At 34.4% G+C, this 21,075-nt stretch overlaps 1 protein-coding gene across 1 annotated transcript in view; it reads right to left on the reverse strand.

The window, feature by feature from the left end:
* The window catches only part of LOC140745497 (PAS domain-containing protein cky-1), a 173,269-nt gene that overhangs the window by 150,798 nt on the left and 1,396 nt on the right, over positions 1-21,075 (reverse strand). The window contains exon 2 of the mRNA XM_073077380.1: positions 3,849-3,969. Within this exon, the coding sequence (XP_072933481.1) occupies positions 3,849-3,859 (11 nt within the window). The 5' untranslated portion in view covers positions 3,860-3,969. The remainder of the gene's footprint in view (positions 1-3,848; positions 3,970-21,075) is intronic.

Raw genomic sequence — 21,075 nt, forward strand, 5'->3', positions numbered from 1 at the left:
GGGTAACTTCTGCTCGATTTCCGGATATTAAATTTGCATAAAGAAACATAAAATTATACTTTTTTTTATAATATAGGAGTAGCAGACGAGCGTGCAGTCCACCTGATGGTAAGTGGCTACTGCCACCCATGGACATCTGTAATCAACCCCAGATAGGATTAGATATTCCTACCTGAGGTCGGCCACAGATGCGCCGCTACCCCTGAGGACTAAGCTGGAACGCGTCGGAAAAGTATGTTTCCCTTACCACACCCTTCAAAACGGAACACAGCAGCGCCTAACAATGCCGTTATGAGGCAGAAATAGGTGTGGCGATGGTGCCGCGGAGTTGAACCACAAAGGGTTCTACCACCTTCAAGTATATAAAACAACTCCTATATAGAAGTGTAACGTCAGTTAAAACCTTTGAGACATCGACTTCTTTTTGAGTTTTGCGAAGACGAACATACGGACAGTGAATTTGTATATATTACATATATTTTTGTCACATTATTGACATAATTTCCTAGCCGGTTATATTGATAAGTACACACATATATGAGTACCTCTGTACATATCGATATTACAGACTGAAATATTCTTGTGTGTGCACAACTTATTAGGAAATTTCACAATTTGGCGCCAGCGTGTGACGTATAAGTACATAATGAATACACGTGTGATACGTAGGTATGTACGCAATGATATAAATAAAATGTAAGTTCTTGTAGGTGGTTTTAAAATAATAATTTTCTAACATAGTTTAATAAGGCACGGGAATGGCAATGGATCTTTTATTAACTTCCCTATTTTTTTTTTTTTTTTATAATTATACCTATACGATGAGGCAGGCGGGCTACCTGATGGAAAGTAGTCACCGTCGCCTATGGACATTTGCAACACCAGAGGAGTCGCCAATGCATCGCCGGCTTTGGAGGAGAGCTCTTTTTACACCTTTTTTGAAGAACCCCATGTCATAGCGCTCCGGGAATACCTCAGAAGGAAGTTCATTCCACATCTTGCACGTCCGTGGCAAGAACGTCCGTGCAAACCGAACCGTGGAGGACCGCCACGAGTCCAGTTGGTGTGGATGGAACTTCATCGTTCGGCGAATAAAATTAATATCAGTCTACTTCAATTTGAAACGTGGTCGCGTGATTAGCTAGTTTATCGAACAAAATCAAAACAATATTAATATATGGTATTTTAAATATTTTTTACAATTATTGTCTTTAACGTGAATATCGTTCAAAATCGAAATATTACATTTATGGAATAAATTAGTCTCAAGTGGTGCTACACTTAAACGTGGACTACCTCAGTTAGGAAACTAATTTAGAAGAAATTTAGAAGTCTCTACTTGTCGGCGTTTTTCGCTTTATCTATTGAACCGTAATAGATAAGCAGTACAAATTTTCAAAATGTATTTACTTCTATGGCTACTATGATAAAAAAAACACAAAAAAATAAAAAAAAAGTAACATTAGCTGGTACGGAACCCTCTGGTTACGATACGACTCGCACTTGGTCAATTGGGTAAGTATAACGTCCTAGTGACCAGTTGACTACAATATTAACATAATGTCACATACTAACTCAATACATCTATTTATACAAACAAATCAAAAATCACTTCACATATATCAAAGATATGTGCCCATTATAATTTAGCATGTGACGTCACGTCATAAATTTCGGTTGGAAACGAAACGTCATTATTTAGCACAATTAACACCGCCAACGCAAGTTGTGTACATAACTACTAAAGGAAACTATGAAAATTCAGCAGTTATTACCGAATATGAAATTTTGGTTTCATAATAACTCACAGCTTCAAAACGCAATACTGTTTTTCTTTTTCTTATGTAATATAGGAGTAGCAGATGAGCATGCAGTCCGCCTAATGGTGGCTACAGCCGCCCATGGACATTTGTAATTAACCCCAGGTAGGATTAGATATTCCTAAGGTTGGCCACAGATGCGCCGTTACCCTTGAGGAATAAGCTCGAACGTTTCGGGAAAATAGTTTTCCTTACCACATCCTTCAAACCAGAACACAGCATCGTTTAACACTGCTGTTATTAGGCAGAAATAGGTGTGGCGGTGGTGTCGCCGGAGTCGAACCACAAAGGGTTCTACCACCTTCAACACATATTTTTGGCAGTATAAATGTTTGACAATTAGCATGAACGCTTTGTATATCAATGTATGTATAGTATTTTTATTATTTTAAGTAGTTTATAATAGACGGTTTTTCATTACTTTCACTACTTTCTCACACCATAAAGACATTATATCTAGTACGAGTATCAATCAGTGTATGTTGTATATGATTCATATGTTATTATAATATTTATCTTTCGGCTCCAGAAATTATATATAACACTAACTTTGCATACACGATACTTCGACGGTAGTAAAATCGATGAATACAGCCATTTGTCGTGTATTTTTAATACCATAACTAACTAGAACATAATCTAAAACGATTAAGATAAAACTAAAAATGCCAAAAAACAATTTACACGTTTATTGACTACTTTCAGAGAATGAAGATGAAAACAAACATATTCATTATTGAGCCAACATTCGGTACCTACCTATTTTAATAATCCAAAATTTTATACAATCATACATTAAAATATTCAGGAACTAATAAATCGTTCCATAGTGACACATATATAAAAAATTAACATAAATCACAAGTTTCTAGGTAATAGGGTGAGAAATGGTGAGAATTTAATCAATCAGGCCTAGGTGTAACGGTCACCGTCCGTGCTACAACAGTGGCGTAAAGTCACGAAAAACTCATTTGAATCGCGTGACGTGTGCCATGAATGTCCTGGATCGTTAACATGGTCATATCTGAATATTGAGAGGAAATCGTTGCTATGTCAACTTTGTCATTTAATGGTAGGTGTTGTATTACTATGTTGTCGTTTTGAGGTCGATTTCTACCGATAATAGTAGTTAATTCGTTTTTTACCGAATGTAATGTAGATTTTTTGACGTTATGATAAAACTACTTAATAAAAGCCGTAAAAAAGTAGTTTTATCAGAGCGGACTAGCAGTTTGTCGCGGACTATCATAGGGTGCGTAATGGTGAGAATTTAATCAATCAGGCTGTGGCGTAAAGTCACGAAAAACTCATTTGAATCGCGTGACGTGTGCCATGAATGTCCTGAATCGTTAACATGGTCATATCTGAATATTGAGTGGAAATCGTTGCTATGTCAACTTTGTCCTGTAACGGTAGGTGTTGTATTACTATGTTGTCGTTTTGAGGTCGATTTGAACACTATTTTTGCGATTTCTACCGTTAATGCGGCTTTGATTATTCTTGATGCTAATTTATGTAACGGTCTACGTTGGTACAAGGATAGGCGAAATTATGTAGTTAGTCGAGTGTACTGATCGGTTTTTCTATGGGAAATCTCGTAAACTTAATGTTTTCCTATTTAAGAACAAAAAAATAGAAATCGTTACCATTTTTGATATACGTAGTCCATCGGTTTCTAACATTAATTAAGTTAAATACCAAGTAGAGAAAATATTGCGAGAATTTTACAATGATAAAATTGTGGAAAGCGTAACATTTTACTCTATTTAAATACGAGTAAAATATTTTACTGTTACCTACATCTGTCAATCATTTCAATTAGAGCACCTGCCAATGGTTATGACAGCTCCTGGAGATTATAAATCAATCCCTAATAACAAAAGTCATTTGACCGAGCTACTCCTGAGGACTAAATTGGCACGCATTTCTATAAAGTTCAAAATTATACCAGTAAGTAAAGATTTTGCAATTCTTGAAACATATTATACCAAGTTTAAGCAAAGATTTCGTAATTTTTGAGACATTTACCTTGTGAACATGGTGGCTAGGTGGGTGTGGTACGCTCTGAGTGGCGTCCCCTCGCGCCCCTATAGTTCTCATCATTAGCGCCCCCAACCACCCCTCCAGCTTGGTAGCCACTGACCGATACCTGCGAACAACAAAAATATTATAAACAATGTGCTTTTAGAAAAGAATGCTATTATTAATTCACTTAATCAATCAATTATGTACATGTTTTAATGAGGCGTATAATTTTGTCCCACTATTGGGCACGGGTCTCCTCTCAGAATGAGAAGGAATGGGCCATAGTCCACCGCGCTGGCTAAGTGCGAATTTGGAATCTTTTCGTTTTTTTTTCTTAATATCCTCAGGATAAAAAGAACCTATTTATATGAAACTTGTTATAAGAAAATTGACACAATACCTATATGAATAGAAGCAAGTTGAAAAGGGTACTGATTTTTCCTATATATCACTTTTTGTTTGTATGATAAGACATACAGCCTTCAAAATAAATCTGTTCAAGATTGTATATTGTAACTTACGGTAAAGTTGATTATAAATTATTAGTATTAAAATATTCGTCTACGTATCTATAAATCTATAAATATAAAATAAAAAGTTTTAGGTACCACAAAAACGTAAAGGAGTTTTAACATAAGAAAACCATTATCTAAAAGCAACAAAAAATACCTACTGTTTATAAATACTTTAAACGTAACACAATATGTTTTAAACGATCTTTACAAGTATAAAATTGTTTTATTTTAAAACTAGCTGACCCGGCAAACTTTGTGTTGCCATATAAATAAAAAAATGTTAAGGGTGAACAACCCTTATCACTTAGGGATATGAAAAATAGATAGTATCCGATTCTCAGACCTACTGAAAATGCATATAAAATTTGGTGAAAATCGATAAAGCCGTTTCGGAGGAGTACGGGAACTAACATTGTGGCACGAGAATTTTATAATATATGAGATTATTTCGTCTCTTCTTTATTCTTTACATCAATTACGAGAGGAGGTTATGATTGTTACTGGTATGTGTGTAAGTCTGATATTTGTATGTATGTATGTATGTTGTATGTATGTATTTATGTATGTTCATTTGTTCCCTTATGCCTTCTAAAGTACTTTTCATAATTTCACAAATGAGATAAACTTTGGATTCGTCTAGGCCGTCCGGTGGTTATAGGCTTTGAGAGTTACGTTAAATTAAATATGGCGCTACTGGATATAAAGGCATTAACTAATAAAATGTGTTATCGCGTTGAAGTTTCCAAAGTATTTTTTTATTTATCTCTCTTCTCCTTAGTTCTTGATAGCAAAATCTCTATTTTAACGTTATATTTGAGAAATACAATTGATACAGATCTGTTTTTACACCTACTACTTTTTACAGCCTATTTACAAGTATTAAGATACAACTCGTATTGGTTGCTCCAAAAATGGTAAGTGATATGTTTTTACTACACAATGCTTTTAAAGGTAGGTGCGCTAAGAGATTCCGAAGATCTCATAATTGTGTTTTGACCAATAACAAAGCGGGTCCAACATGGGCATAGGTGGATCATTGCTACTGGGTTACAAATATGGTAAGTCAAATAATAAGGTGTCAAGTCGAAATACAGTTTAAGGAACTTGTCTGATCAAAAGCGAGAAACTTATTGCAACGCTTTAATATTTGCAAGATAGTAGTTTCTGAATGACTTTTTTTAAGTTAACATAATATGATATATCAATTTATTCAAAATCTTGCAAAAATTCCAACAAACAATCTCGTTGCTCTTAAGATGAATTTTAGTTATTAATTATCTTGTCCTAGTTGAGTTACTTAATAACTATGGATAGCTCTATTAAATATAAATCAGTTGTATTTGCCAGAAACGTGGAGGTAGACTGGACTGGAGAGATTTACAAGGGTTCGACATTTACAAGCGAATAACAGAAAAATAATAACCCTTAACATAAATTAATGTCCATTATGAGATTGTTCATCATTTTATAATAGAGGAAATAGAAGTATTTCGGCCAGTCCGAATGCCAAAATACTTTTTAATATGAGTAAAATGTCAAATTCAGGCAGAAACATCAAATTACATTTTTGTTTAATTTTATTCATATTGGTATTTCGGCTAGTCCGAAGTACTGAAAAAGGATGTCATCACTCTCCGCTAACACGCGTACAGTATGACAGGTGAATAATAATATGTGAGTGCTAACAAGTTTTTGCCTTTTAGGTTTCGACAAATCGGAGTGCATCGTGTTTTTGTGCTAAATTCAGGTCCGTTTGTTTTGTGCATTCCGCTTTATGTCTGTTTTTTGTTTATAATTATGTCATTATTTTTCAATTAACATGTTTTTGTTGTAACGTTTAATTTTTATTCAACGGAGTAGGTAGGTAACCTACTCTTTCGGATACTTGATTTTGATAGACAGATAATCTATATATCATTGAATGTTTTTTTTGTTATTTATATGATAAATATTTCGTAGAAAAGCATGTAGCACAATGAAGCGTACATATTTAAAAACTCGTTGTAATAATTTAAATATATAGAAATTGTTGTAAAGCTTATCTATATATGTATTGTAGATACCTATAATATCCTTACAATTTTAGGTTTTGATTAAACTCAACAACTTTGCTCAAATGTAGATTGGTGTTGAATAAATAGTATTTATAGTGTCCACTCCGAAAACAAGATATTTACGAACATAATGTACACTTTTTACAATTAAGACAACTATGCAATCCACCTGATGGTATGTGACTTATCAAATAATATGCGGTCCATGAATATCTATATTCAACTCCAAATAGGATTTCGGTCCTACTTGACGTCATACCCCAAAGAACTTTTAAAGGTGATAGAACCCTATGTGGTTCGACTCCGGCGGCACCACCACCACACTTATTTCTGCCTAATAACAGCAGTGTTAGGCGCTGCTGTGTTACGTTTTGAAGGGTGTGGTAAGGGAGACATACCTTTTCGAGGCGTTCCAGCTTAGTCCTCAGGGCTAGCGGCGCATCTGTGGCCGACCTCAGGTAGGAATATCTAATCCTATCTGGGGTTCATTACAGATGTCCATGGGCGGTAGTAGCCACTTACCATCAGGTGGACTGCATGCTCGTCTGCTACTCCTATATTATAAAAAAAAAAACTTGATAGTATGTGACCTATTAAATAATATGCGGTCCATGAATATCTATATTCAACTCCGAATAAACTTTAAGTCTTATTTAACGTCATCCAGATTTTGCTAGATACCCCAAAGAACTAAGTCGGAACACTTCACTTACCTTACGCATAGATTAATAAATCTATCAGTATTTCCCAACCAGCTTAGTACACTGTTCATAACGACACAAATTACTATATTCAACGGGTCAATAATTTTGGTCCGCGGTGTATGTTCTAAGGGCGTGTTTAAGATGATTACGTCCACTTTCGTTCGGTGATTGAACACATTTTAGTGTATAATTTCTATGCCATTATTTGTCAAAAGCCGTGTAACAGCTATTAGTTAAAACCTTGTTTAGCTTGATAAATTGTTTTCTTTATGACTTTCGTACAATTGTTATTAAAGAAATTTCTTTGCGAGTTATGGCTTAATAATATATCTGGTGTCGTGTGTTGATATTTGCGATAACATTATATGTATATTTTTATTATATGGAATTATAACGGTTCCTATAAGTGTACTCGGATCTAATATTAAGTGTAGTTTTTATTGTATTTAAAAAGAGTTCCCTTTTTATTGTATCCCAGTATTTATTATTCTTAAAATGCCAGAATATGTACATTTAGTCTTATTACGCTTGATATTTAATAATATTGTTTACGTTTCACAAATATTATAAAAGGGAAAACAGCAAAAAAATGCGTATACCTATGTTATATTAGCTAAAAAATATCTTTTAATATATTTTTTTCATATAAACTACACTACAAATGTTTTTAACACAAATTTTCCGTATTCACTCATCCCAAATTTTATTACAATCTTTTAAAATCGTCCACAATTATGTAACAATTCTATTTCTAGCGGGAAGCACTTCTTGCGTTTGATGTAAGTGGATGCTTCCTGCTTTAGTACCCAAGAGTGGCAACTCGTGAATGATCGGCTTCAGATGGTACCCTTGTTCTATATGAAGCTTTTTTATAATATAGGAGTAGCAAAAGAGCATGCAGTCCACCTGATGGTAAGTGGCTACTACCGCCCATGGACATCTGTAATCAACCCCAGATAGGATTAGATATTCTTACTTGACGTCAGTCAGATAATTTTACAAGATACCCCTGAGGACTAAGCTAGAACGCCTCGGAAAAGTATGTCTTCCTTACCACACTGTTCAAAACGGAACACAGCAGTGCCTAACACTGCTGTTATTAGGCTCAAATAGGTGTGGCGGTGGTGCAGCCGGAGTCGAACCACAAAGGGTTCTACCACCATAATATCTTGTTACAGATGTTTATAATCGTCAGTAACCCTTGATGCTCAGGTGGAATTGTTGTTTGCTACTGTAATCTTATAAAAAACTCAAGACTGAAGCATTAGAATTGCAAACTCAAACCTCAAAATATCTTCCGAATCAAAACAATCCTCTGGGAAAATTTATCATCCCAAGTACCTACCAAGCAAAAAACACATCGACAAAACGCTGCAAGGGAACAGTATGAGAAACTGCAGTAGATACATTTCAGTTCTAGCCACTTACAAATCGAATAAAACAAGACGATATTGTATTATGGTGATCTGCCAGCCGTTTCCCACTTACTGGAATAGAAAAGGACGGGGATATCGGTTGAAATGTCGTAGGTCATTAGGTTCCAACCATGTACGGTTCGCAATATGCCAATATGGAAACCGCCGTGACTTTTATACGGTTGCACTACGAACAATAGATTTAAGTTAAATACGTAGATGACCCATGGTATATGGTCTTAGATGACATTGATAAGCTAACACTGCAAGTGGAGAAATTAATTGTGTGATTATTTCGAGAGTTATTGAATCGTTTGGATTTGTTATATGCAAATTGCACATCTAAGGCTATTCTGTGGCGGATAGTTTTGTAATCTTATCGGAGTTATCGTTTTATCGTGTATGCTGAGTGATTTAGGGTTTAACACGTATGGGATATACACATGTACGCAGGGATAGGCATTTGGTTTTGCCATCTGTTATAGGTATCTAGTAGTATAAGAATAATCTTTTATACATGTTTCAAGTGAGTGATAGCATAGTGGTTAAGAAACTCGGCCTCTCGATCGAGGGGTCCGAGGTCCAAATCCCAGGTACCGCAGATTTACAAAAATTACGTGCGTGTTAGAAATTAATTATCACTTGCTTAAACGGTGAAGGAAAACATCGTGAGGAAACCTGCATACCTGACAGATTTATAAAAAAAAATCTCAAAGGTATGTGAAGTCTACCAATACGCACTTGGCAAGCGCGGTGGACTATGGCCTAATCCTTCTCATTCTGAGAGGAGACCCGTGCCCAGCAGTGGGTCAGTAATGGGTGATGATGACATGTTTCAATGGTTTCTTAGTAATAAAGCTGGTAGGAAGTTGTTTATTATATTCCCACGGTGTACATTGTGTCCAGTAGGTAACTGGTTCAAATTAAATATTACATTATCATCTCCTTCATATTTAGACAACACTTACACAAAATGCTGCAACAATTATCTTCGAAACAAATTTTACCAATTACATTGGTTCGCCTTTTAACGTAGGTATTAATGTATAGAATTTTATGTAATTTGTTTATGTCACTTAATACTACTGCGAAGTGCAATTATTAGATAGAAATAAACATTAAGTCAATATTAATAGTAGATATTTAACATCTTGGGCTAACGCCTTGTCTCTATCTAACCACATCCTTCAAACCAGAACAAAGAAAAGCTTATCACCGGTATTAAAAAAACAGACATAGGTATAAAGATATAAGGTATAGATTTATTTCTCATTGCAGTTTTCTACATATAAAATTGTAATGTAACTAAAAAAAAATAATTGTAATTAAAAAAATAAGTCTTTGTTACTTAAAATAAACAATTAAATTATAAAAAAATATAAATATAATTTCTATGATTAAGAACAATAAGCTCGTAATATAAATATAATGTAAGAATAGACTTATGCTAAATGTTTAAATAAGAAAGCTGATCTACATATGTAACGAAAAAGTTTATTTGATTTTTTTTGTAGGTACCTATTATTTTATTATTGTCTATTTATTTGTGACGATTGATTCAATGTCACATAAATTTAAATATAAAAATATTTTAGTGGAATAAAAAACATTACATGTCGTTTCTGTATTTACAGAAAAACAACATTCGTTTTTTCCACAAGTAAGGTCACTATTATACATATACAAAATAAACTTGTGTAAGCGCACTTTTATCAAACCTGAATATAATGCTATGTTCAGCTATGGCTGTTATAATGCACTAAAATGTTACTAGCATTTTACCTTCCGCCAAATATTTAAGTAGCAAAGGTGACCGACCTACCTAATCACGTTTAATGAACACAACAAGCACAGTACAGCTACGAAATTAATAACCGTAAGGAAACACAAGTTTGTCATTCAAAAGCCATCGGGAATGTCGATTCAAATTATGATAAGGCTGCATTAGTTCTGGTACGGCGTAATGGCTTACGATTAGGCTATTTGGGTTGGAGGCACGAAGATTTGGATGCGGTTGTTTGAAACAACGGGGACTTTTTTGTTTGGCACAGAGCGTACTTGTCAGCTTTTTGCCGTGTACTTGCACTTGATGCCTATTGACATCTGTATTCAACACCAGACAGGGGTTTCTACTAAAGTCGATCACAGGTACGTTGGCATTCCTGAAGGCTTTGATGGTCACTTCATATAAAAGGCAGTGCATCCACACCGTGCCACCGAAACGCACAATTACTTCGATAAAAAAACGTATAGTGATGTACCTCCAATGGTCTTACAGTACTGAGTACTCAGCCTTACCGTCATAGTACGTGTAGTTACTTTACTGTACTGGATTGAAGGGCATGGTGGGCAAAATGCAAAAGTTCCAATTCTTATTATAATCTTAACTTAAAAAAAACTAATTAATTATTTATCTTAGGTAAAAACTTAAGGTTGAAAAAGTCAACGAACTATTTTAAAATATTGATCCGATACATCTTATATATAAAATTCTCGTGTCACAATGTTAGTTACCGTAGTCCTCCAAAACGACTTAACCGATATTCACCAAATTTTATATACATATACAGTAGATCTGAGAATCGGCTACTATCTATTTTTCATACCCCTAAGTGATAAGCATTGTTCACCCTTAAGATTTTGTTTATTTATATGGCAACACAACGTTTGCCGTACGCTCAATTTAATATTTTATTTCTTAGCCTTGGATACTATTTTACGGATGGATTTTCAAACTATTACTTTATTAATTATGTCGTTACATCAACAACACGGATATATTTGTGTAATAACATCATAATTTCATAAAGGAATATTAGTATCTTGATTTACTTATAAAACCTATGTCATATCCATTATTCTCCTCTTTTATACATCTCTGTGGGCTCATAGAAGCGCATTGAAATGATGCGCCGTATCTGGCGAGACCAAATAGGCTATTCTTGATAAGCCCAGAAAAAACTAATATAGCCAGAGCATCGTTACAATTGTTTATTTTTTTCGTATGTATATTATGCAAAGCTTGAAGTGGTACAATAGCGGTAACTATTTAGACTTCCTAAGCTTGGAAATAGAACTTAGATTACCGGGCACTCGTATTTTTCGAAGCGTTATCTTATATATAAAATTCTCGTGTCACAATGTTAATTACCGTACTCCTCCGAAACGGCTTTACTGATTTTCACCAAATTTTATATGTATATTCAGTAGGTCTGAAAATCGGATTCTACCTATTTTTCGTACCCCTAAGTGGTAAGGGTTGTTCACCCTTAACATTTTTTTATTTATATGGCAACACAACGTTTGCCGGGTCAGCTAGTATTATATAAACATTAGATATCACTTATTTTGCTTTATGAAATGTAGAGAGTTCCGCGATCGACGCTCAGATAAGTGATAAATTTAGATTTCTATTCTGGCTATCATGACTTCTGAGATAAAGGAAAACTTTGAGTGTAGGAATTTTAATTTTATTTTTCAGCCGATTTAATCGCATAGCTTTTTTTTGTGAGAAAACTTCCATGACTTCCATAACATATAGTTCTCCATCCATAAAAGTTCATGGAGGTGTGTTAAATATAAATCCGCTTGCCTTTTCGTGAACTATAGATTAAACCATTATGTTATTTGGGGTCTTGACCCCAGCATTCAACTAGGTTAATTTTATTATGATGTATATTATATATCTGCTATTAACTTGCGACTAAAATAATTGACACTACTTTCTCGACTTCGACTACTAAACAATACATTACCTACTATGTACTTAAAACACAAATAAAACTACGAACTAACAATCATTAAATACCACGCGTCATGTACCTACATGCATTTGTAAATCAAAGCGCGTCCTTGGAGCCCATTAGCGCATCCTTTTAAACGGTAATAAGGGGTCAAAAAGACCTCTTTAAACAAGGACCACCTGCGTCCAACCCCATCGCTAAGTGGTGGTGCTAATTCGACCCGTTGCGCCCTCCACATCAGTCTGTTAATGCGAGTGTTAAAACTGGGTAAATATTTGACAACCTACCGTTAGTTTTTTGGGCTGCCAGTGGCGGATTTTTTGCGTTTTCCGTACATAATATATTGTAACAATAACACAGTATACGCTTTAAAGATATCGTTAGTTAAGATATGTGCCCAACAGTGGGACAGTAATGAGATTGATGATGGCATGTGGCAAAGAGAACACGAACAATACATTTTCGAATAGTTCTGAGAGATATGGCAGACCTCTGATAAGATTCAAATTAATTTTAGGGGTTATTAAATATATGTACTCATTATAGATGCAGGAGATGCTAAGTGTTTACTGTAACTATTAACGTAACGTTACTTCTAAAAAGAAGAAGCAGTGATAGCCTAGTGGTTAAGAAACACGGCCTCTTGATCGATGGGTTCGAGGCTCAAATCCTAGGCACGCAACTCTGATTTTTCAAAGTTATGTGCGTAGTAGAAGTTAATTATCACTTGCTTAAACGGCGAAGGAAAACATCGTGAGGAAACTTGCATACCTAAGAATTCTTAAAAAAAAAGTTTTCAAAGGTATGTGAAGTCTACCAATTCGCACTTGGTCAGCGCGGTGGACTACGGCCTAATCCTTCTCATTCTGAGGGAAGACCCGTGCCCAGCAGTGGGACAGTAATGGGTTGATGATGATGACGATAATGACTTCAAAACAAAAAGGCTGCAATGAAACATAGCTTTTATAAGACAGAAATAGTCTTGGCGATGCTGTCGAGTTAAAATTATTTGTATCAATTTCAAATATTAACTTTAAATATGTTGATTACTGTCCCACTGCTGGTCACGGGTTTGTTTAAAGAGTGAGCAGGTTTGTGGCATATTTCGCCGCGCTGGCCAAGTGCAATTAATGGGCTTTACACACCTTGGAGAACTTTTTATAATCATACATAAATTTTTATATTCAAAATAGCTTCTTTACAGAGCACTTTTTGAATGTTAATACAACTACCACCACTTCACAAGGTGTTTAATTATGGATAAGAAGTGCCGAAAGAAACTCCATATGGTCATATGGTCATATTCTTATAAATATAGTTACTGATTGTTGCGAATTTGTGAAAATGGTTTTAGTCATAAGAATTGTACTAATTTTCGCTTATACCATTAATTATTCGCCTAGACTTTAGTCAGCATGCCATTGAGTATAAATAGAACCACGATACGATACCATGCAACAAATATGGAATACTTAGTTTAAATATTCATTAGCAATAATTCGATCTGACCGTGAACCGAAGTAAAAGGTAATTTATTGATTCCACTGTATTGACTTAAACGTACTGAATCCTTAGTATGAGTTTTACGATTATACAAAAATGATTTGCCCATACATTTCCAATCAGCGCTCCTAGCGGACCGTATCAGAACTGATTGGATATGTATGGGAAATACGTAAACAAATACAAAAATAGTCAATTTTGTAAAAACGTAAAAACTCATACTAAACGTACAGAAGATATAAATAATAATAACTTTATAAAGAGAATCATAATTATTATTACATACATAAATACAAAAGTAATCTTCAGATGTGATTAGATCATCTCATTTGTTTGTGGGAAAATTATTACTCAGGACCAGGATTCGATTCCGGTTTGGATGTGCTTACTCATTTTATCCACTGGTTTATCAATTCCTATTACACCAATGAGTAATGTTAAATGTAAATGTAAACGTAAATGTAGCATTCATATTTTATTTCCGGATATCATGTTGAAAAATATTTTACTAGTTTTTGCCTTCAGCTTTGCCTATGTATAAACCATTTTTATAACATTGAAGTATGCTTGCAGACCAGCTGATGTTAAGAGGCCATTGCCTTACATCTTTAGCGCCAGACCAATTCAATATAGAACCGGGATTCTTCCTGAAATCCCTCACAGATGGGTTGCTAATCATGAGAAACCCAGAACTTCTTTACGTTAGAAATAGTTAATTTCGCCGTAAAACCTATACTCTTTATGGAGAAGACGGTTTTCTACCTAAGAAATAATTTGTAAATTGGTGGTAGAGCACTGACGTTCAAAAGGACTTCTGTGAAAATCTTTTTAAAATAAAACATTTAAATTTTGATAATTAACTTAATCTGATTGGAGGCTCAAGTCCAATAGTGAGACAATTTATAAACGGTGCTAATAATTTCGAACTGAAAACCGAGAATAAATCAACGTATCATTAGACACTGACGTCACGTTAACGAACTTGATATATACGAAATACGCAACATTGTATTGCGCGCGCAATGTTTCAACAGAGTAAGTTGTACGTAATTATTTCAAAAATAGCTACTGACGTCGATAGGCCGTCTTATTGTGATGCATCTGGAAAAGAAATCACATGGATGCAAAGTAAAATAAATAAAAAGGACTTGGAACGACCGCGTACGCTAAGATCTCGGTCAGGCAGGAGCCGATTCCTTTTGTTTCGAGCTTCGAATCAGCCAGTGTTTCGAATCTAGATTTTATTTGTTCTTTTTTCTCCTTTCCCCATACCTTTTTCTTTATTGTCCCTGTGCGGCCCTACGGCTTTAAAAAAGGTACACGACTTGGTGGCTTATGGCTCCCCATTGATATGCGACGTTCGAATTGAAATTTAAATATTTGCTCGCGGATGCTCGACGGGCTTCATCGGGTATTTTGTTTTTAAAAAGATCACAGTGTTGCCATCTTAATATTTATTGTGTTATTCCGAAACGCACAGATTGCGATCTGAGCGCTAGAAACTGAATACCTATCGAGCGTTCGAATTTCGAATGCCGTAATTATGACATGGAATTAATGGTGTTGCCATAAAACATGTCCAATTTAACCTAACATAACATATTAATCGCGTAAATGAAGCTTGGTAAATTGAAAACGGAACCAGTTTGGGTCGTTCGAGTATTTAGACCAAAGAAATTTAATTGCGTTTACGGAACGAGGGTCAGGGGGCACTGCGGGCATTTATTTGTAACGTTCCAATGAGTGGCCATGACAGGTTTTTTAATAGAAGCCGAAATAGTAACAAAATGTAGTGCTGTGGAACTATAGAACCTAGAAGAGACTAGTGCGTGGAAATTTCAAGTTACCGTCACTGAACTTGACATTATTACATAACTAATAGAATTAAAGCTCTGAATGATATCATTGCGTTCATACACTTAGATTTGTTTTGTATAAATTTACAAGTGTATTTTTATTAAGTAGTAATATTTAAGTAACCGTTGCCCGCGGCTCTTCCCGCTTGGGTTGCCTGTCCTATGTGTGTTAACCCAGGTCATAAGTTATTTGTATACTAAATTTTATTCAAATCGGATGTGTTGTTTTTACGTGAAATTGCAACGAAAATTTGTTCGTCCATCCTCACAACACTTGTGTTTATAGTATTAGTAACAAATAAGGAATAGTAGGAATTAGAAATAGTATATTAGAAATAACATGTTATTAAGGTAGTAGAACTCTTTGTGGTTTGACTACTAAGGCATCATTGCCACACTTCTGCCTTATAACAAGTAACATACATATTACAACTGTTGTTTTAAAGCTCAAAGTTTATGGTAACGTAGGAAAAGTTTGAGATGCTGTATCGAGTTGTAAGCGACCAGCTAAGTACCAAGGTGCCGTCCATTTTTTTTTTTTTATAATATAGGGGTAGCAGACGAGCATGCAGTCCACCTGATGGTAAGTGGCTACTGCCGCCCATGGACATCTGTAATCAACCCCAGATAGGATTAGATATACCTACCTGAGGTCGGCCACAGATGCGCTGCTACCCCTGAGGACTAAGCTGGAATGCCTCGGAAAGGTATGTCTCCCTTACCACACCCTTCAAAACGGAACACAACAGCGCTTAACACTGATGTTATTAGGCAGAAATAGGTGTGGCGGTGGTGCCGCCGGAGTCGAACCACAAAGGGTTCTACCACCTTTAACCATTTCTATTGCGTAGCAGTTCTTTCCTTTGAAAGGGTGTGGATGCTGTCTGACTTACATATAAGACAATCTTAATAGGTAGAACTCTCGATTTGTATAGAGTTGCTTAATTGCTTACATATGATGGGCAGCACACACCGCTAACCAACATAACCATGGACTGCAAACTTGTTTATTGTACTGCACTAAGATTCAAATATTCTAGAGGGTGGTAGAAGCTTATATAGTTCGTCTTCTGAAGCACCACCGCCGCCGCAACTACTTCAACTTTGCAACACAAACAACATGGATTTTTTAATTAACTGTTTGTGAAATTCTCAAACGGACAGATAACGAGACGTCATCTGGTTTTCTTACATATAGAATAAATAGTGAAATTCGAATTCAAATGTTTCGGTCACAGTCCACCGCGTTAGCCAAGTCAGATTGGTAGACTTCACACACCCATGTGATTTTTATATGCCGGTGCCGGTTTTCTCAACATTTATGAAAAAGTGATAATAAATTCATAATTATTACCTTTTTTTATAAATTTTGAAAAAGTGATGACTATTAACGCACCTAACTCTGAAAAATCAAAGATTTTTCGGAATCCAACCTCGGATACCCTCATTAGGATACCGAGTTCGTAAACTGCTTAGGTTACCTACCTATCACCTGATAGCCCCATAGCCTTCTACTCTGCTTTCTTACTATTATTAGACTAATAGCAATCAGACGGATAGGTATATCCGTCTGATTGCTATTAGTCCCATCATTATTACTTTAAGTTAAAATAAAATTAAAACCGAAACCTTTTTAAGTGAGGTTAACAGTGTCATCTCTAACTATTTGCAGGCTTTATATCTATGATGGTCAATTTATCAATCTCACACGTCCGATCCAAATTGAACTTGAAATAGTCAGCTCATTTTTATTTACTTTACAGTTATTTCACATCTGTTGTAAACATACTACAATTTTGTAATTAATACGAGTATAATGAACGAGTAAATATTCGTCTACTTATTCATGTTATAATAAGTCGGTATACTTTGTATTGGTATATTTAGTTTAGATATTTAGATGGTATATATTTCTTATTTCTCCGGATTTTAAATTTGAAAATATTTTCTGAAAGTCAAATGGTAATAATTTTAAATCTTATAAATCCTTACTAATATTATAAATCCGAAACTAACTCTGTCTGTCTGTCTGGTTGCCTCTTCTTCACGCATAAACCACTGAACCGATTTTGATGAAATTTTGTACAAAGATAGTCTGAGACCCGAGAACGGACATAGGATAGCTTTTATCTCGGAAATCCTACGGAAACTAGGAATGGCGATTTAAGATCGATTAATCGGAGAATCGATATTTTGAACCCAAAACATCGATTATTTTAATCGATATTAGTAAGGATTGAATCGTACACTATGCATTTGATCAAATGATGATCTTTAGCAAAGTTGAAGATACGAATTTACAGTTTTATGTATGTTAGTATGTTATATTATTTTCTTTTAAACGCGCGCGTAGCCGCGGACAAAAACTAGTGTTTCTATATTTAAATCTATGGATTTATGACTATTTTAAAATTGCAACATAATATAAATGAATACTAATTTTTACTAAGAACAGAGGGAGTAAGTTTAATAATGTAAGACATAGATACCTTATTAGGTATCTATGTCTTACATTATTATATATGCCGATATAGGCAGTGGTATTCCACTGCCTATATCGGGGATTATAATATATACCCATTCGTAGATATCACGCTTAATGCAAGGAATATCTCATATATGTAAAAGCCAAGTGAATTTAGATACGTAAATATTTGACAATAAACGTTTATAAGGAATTAATGATATATCTATATTTTTACTTTACTATTTATATTTATTTATATTACAAGTGTGTTAATAATAAACAAAATTTCCTAAAATCCCACGCTTAACTATTGACAATATAGATATTACTTTTGTGTATACTTCAACAGCTTCTAGACATAAAATTGAATGATTAAACACGATATAATAGAGTGTATCGAATGTAAAAATTGTTTTTATATCTATTATTGCTTGGCGTTTTACAAATTCTTATAAACCGGTCGAGTACCTATACGTTTATTTGCCTTTTTTCGCTAGTGTTTTAAATAGTAAGATATTATAAATATGCTTTGCTATTATTTGAGTTTTAATCTTTTCACAAAATGTATCCACATTAATCGTGTTTTAATTTCTTTCAGTCATTAAAATTAAGTTTTTCACGAGAATAGGAGAACGAAAGAGGGAAGGAGAGGCGCTTTTTTAAACCGACAAAATACGGCTAATTTTGAAATTGCTGAGGCAAAAAATATCTCTGAAGTCCGTGTATTTATTTCAATTTCAATCAAAATACACTACTCAATTTTCAATTTTAAAAAAAAGCTAAACAAGCGGTTGTACTCACTTTTTAACTTTCAATGTTGTTTCCTCTCAAATAATTATCTTATACTTGGGTACCTACTTATTTATTAAAAAAAACAATGAACCGGAAAAATCCAGCTTCAATTAGACAAAACCAAACGGATTTCCGTGTAAAGTGACCAATGGGAAAAAATACTTCAAAATTGAGTATATTTTCTTGTTAATTATTTGTTATTGATTCTGACGCACTAAGGTTCGAGTGTTCTTAGAATATTAAATGTAAGTCGGATTGAAATCGACGTAGGATAATCCGAAGCTTAGATGAGTAAAATACATAGATTAATCACTCCTAACAAGAAAGTGTTACCAGTTTTGAGAATTGAAATTGTGTGCGTAAATAATGTGTTGGCACGTCTCCGTTCTAAAATGTCCCTAAAATTATGAAATACTTATTTATTTGTTACATAAATTACGTAGTATTGGTTATTAATGCGTTAATTTTCTCTAAAAATGTTCTTTGCTTATCAAGAATTCATACAGTGAATGATAAAATCATCCTTTTAATGGCTTTCAATTTCAAGGTGGTGAAGTATCTTTCTATGTTACTTATCATAATCCAAGAGCTGAACAAAAAGTACGCGCCACGGTGCGTCATACATTTGACCTATTAAACGTAACGCGACTAAAAAAAGTACCAATTCTTTTTCTATTCATGCTTATTGTATTCATACTCTGAATATAAGTGGTATTGATGTAATAGGCATGTACTTGAGTAAAATAAGTTCAATGTTGATGTACATCTTCAGATCCCTTTTTGATATTTTGTACTTATAGAATTGGGGTTTTAGCTCTGAAATATAACAACGTAAGTAACAACTTATTTCCTGAATGCGGTAAATGTGAAACACCTCTTTCCTACCAATATCGTATAAGGAAAATAATTTAGGGGATAGACTGCAGGATCTCTTTGTGGTGTTACCTATTTATCTATTGCTTCTTATTTGGTATACGTAGCCAAGCGCGTTGACTACCTATAAGAAATTCTAAGCACAGAAGTGAAAATTAAGTGTTCATCGATACATGGTTGCATATTCATAGGCTCTCCGTAGCGTGCAGTTTAGAATATTGCACGAACAAATTTTAAGTTTTTTAAAAATGTTCTAATCTAACAATCCGCATTTAGCCAGCGTAGTAGAATGTGGCCTAAACCTTTCATTCTAAGAGGAGACCCATGCCCAGCTGTGGATCAGTAATAGGTAACGACAACAACTATAGTCGATCGCGTATGAAGAACCTAACCTATTTTAAGACCAATTCGGAACGCCTGTCTATAAAACCTACCATCATTCCTTTCATACCTACGTAGCGGTCATACCAAACATTATAGCACCTTTACAAGCAACTACTAATATATAATATAAACTATGGATGTTATAAAGAAATAAATGTACAAAAACAATAGTAAACGATAATTGAATTACCTGATCACAAGTTTTTATCTTGTTTAGGTGTCAGTAGTGTATATATTAACATCAAACACTTCTAAGTAATACCTTAGAGACATTTCCTACTTTTTTGCATTTGAGTTTTTATTATTTATCTTGCGATTCAATGCAAATGTCTTTTTATAATGTGTTTTTCTAAGAAATATTACTGACACGAATATTATTAACGTGAATGTGTTTGTTCCTTTTTCATTAGTTAACTACTGAACAGTTTTTAATGGACTTTGGTAGGGAGATAGCTTGTATTATTAGTCGGAATATAGGCTACAAAATACGACTTTGTCCTTCATCAAATGAAAGTAAACTTCAGACCCATACAATGAAACATGCTAAGTGCCTATATGATGGAAATATACAATAAATAGGTACATTCTCCGAATTTAATACAAAAATGTATGGACTCCTTCACGATGAGGGTATTTGTTAAAGTAGTCGCCAATCCAGTTATCATAATATGACATTAAGCCACGTGAAGCCTTAATAAAGTTTAACGTAAGTCCTATGTAGTTTTTAAGAACACAAAACAATATCCCCTGATACGCACAAGACTTTATTAGTTTTCCGCTGCCCATCTTCCATCTAAGTATCGACTACTCTAGTCTACTGTAGGTATTCAATACCTACTACTATATAGTATAGAGTACCATAGTACTACTACTACTACCTACTATAGAATACCATAAGGTATGTGGAACCATGATATACAGCTT

The sequence above is a fragment of the Epargyreus clarus genome, unplaced genomic scaffold, assembly GCF_041222505.1.
Source record: "Epargyreus clarus isolate Ecla_fem2 unplaced genomic scaffold, WU_Ecla_fem_2.2 ptg000010l, whole genome shotgun sequence".
NCBI classification, from domain to species: Eukaryota; Metazoa; Arthropoda; class Insecta; order Lepidoptera; family Hesperiidae; genus Epargyreus; species Epargyreus clarus.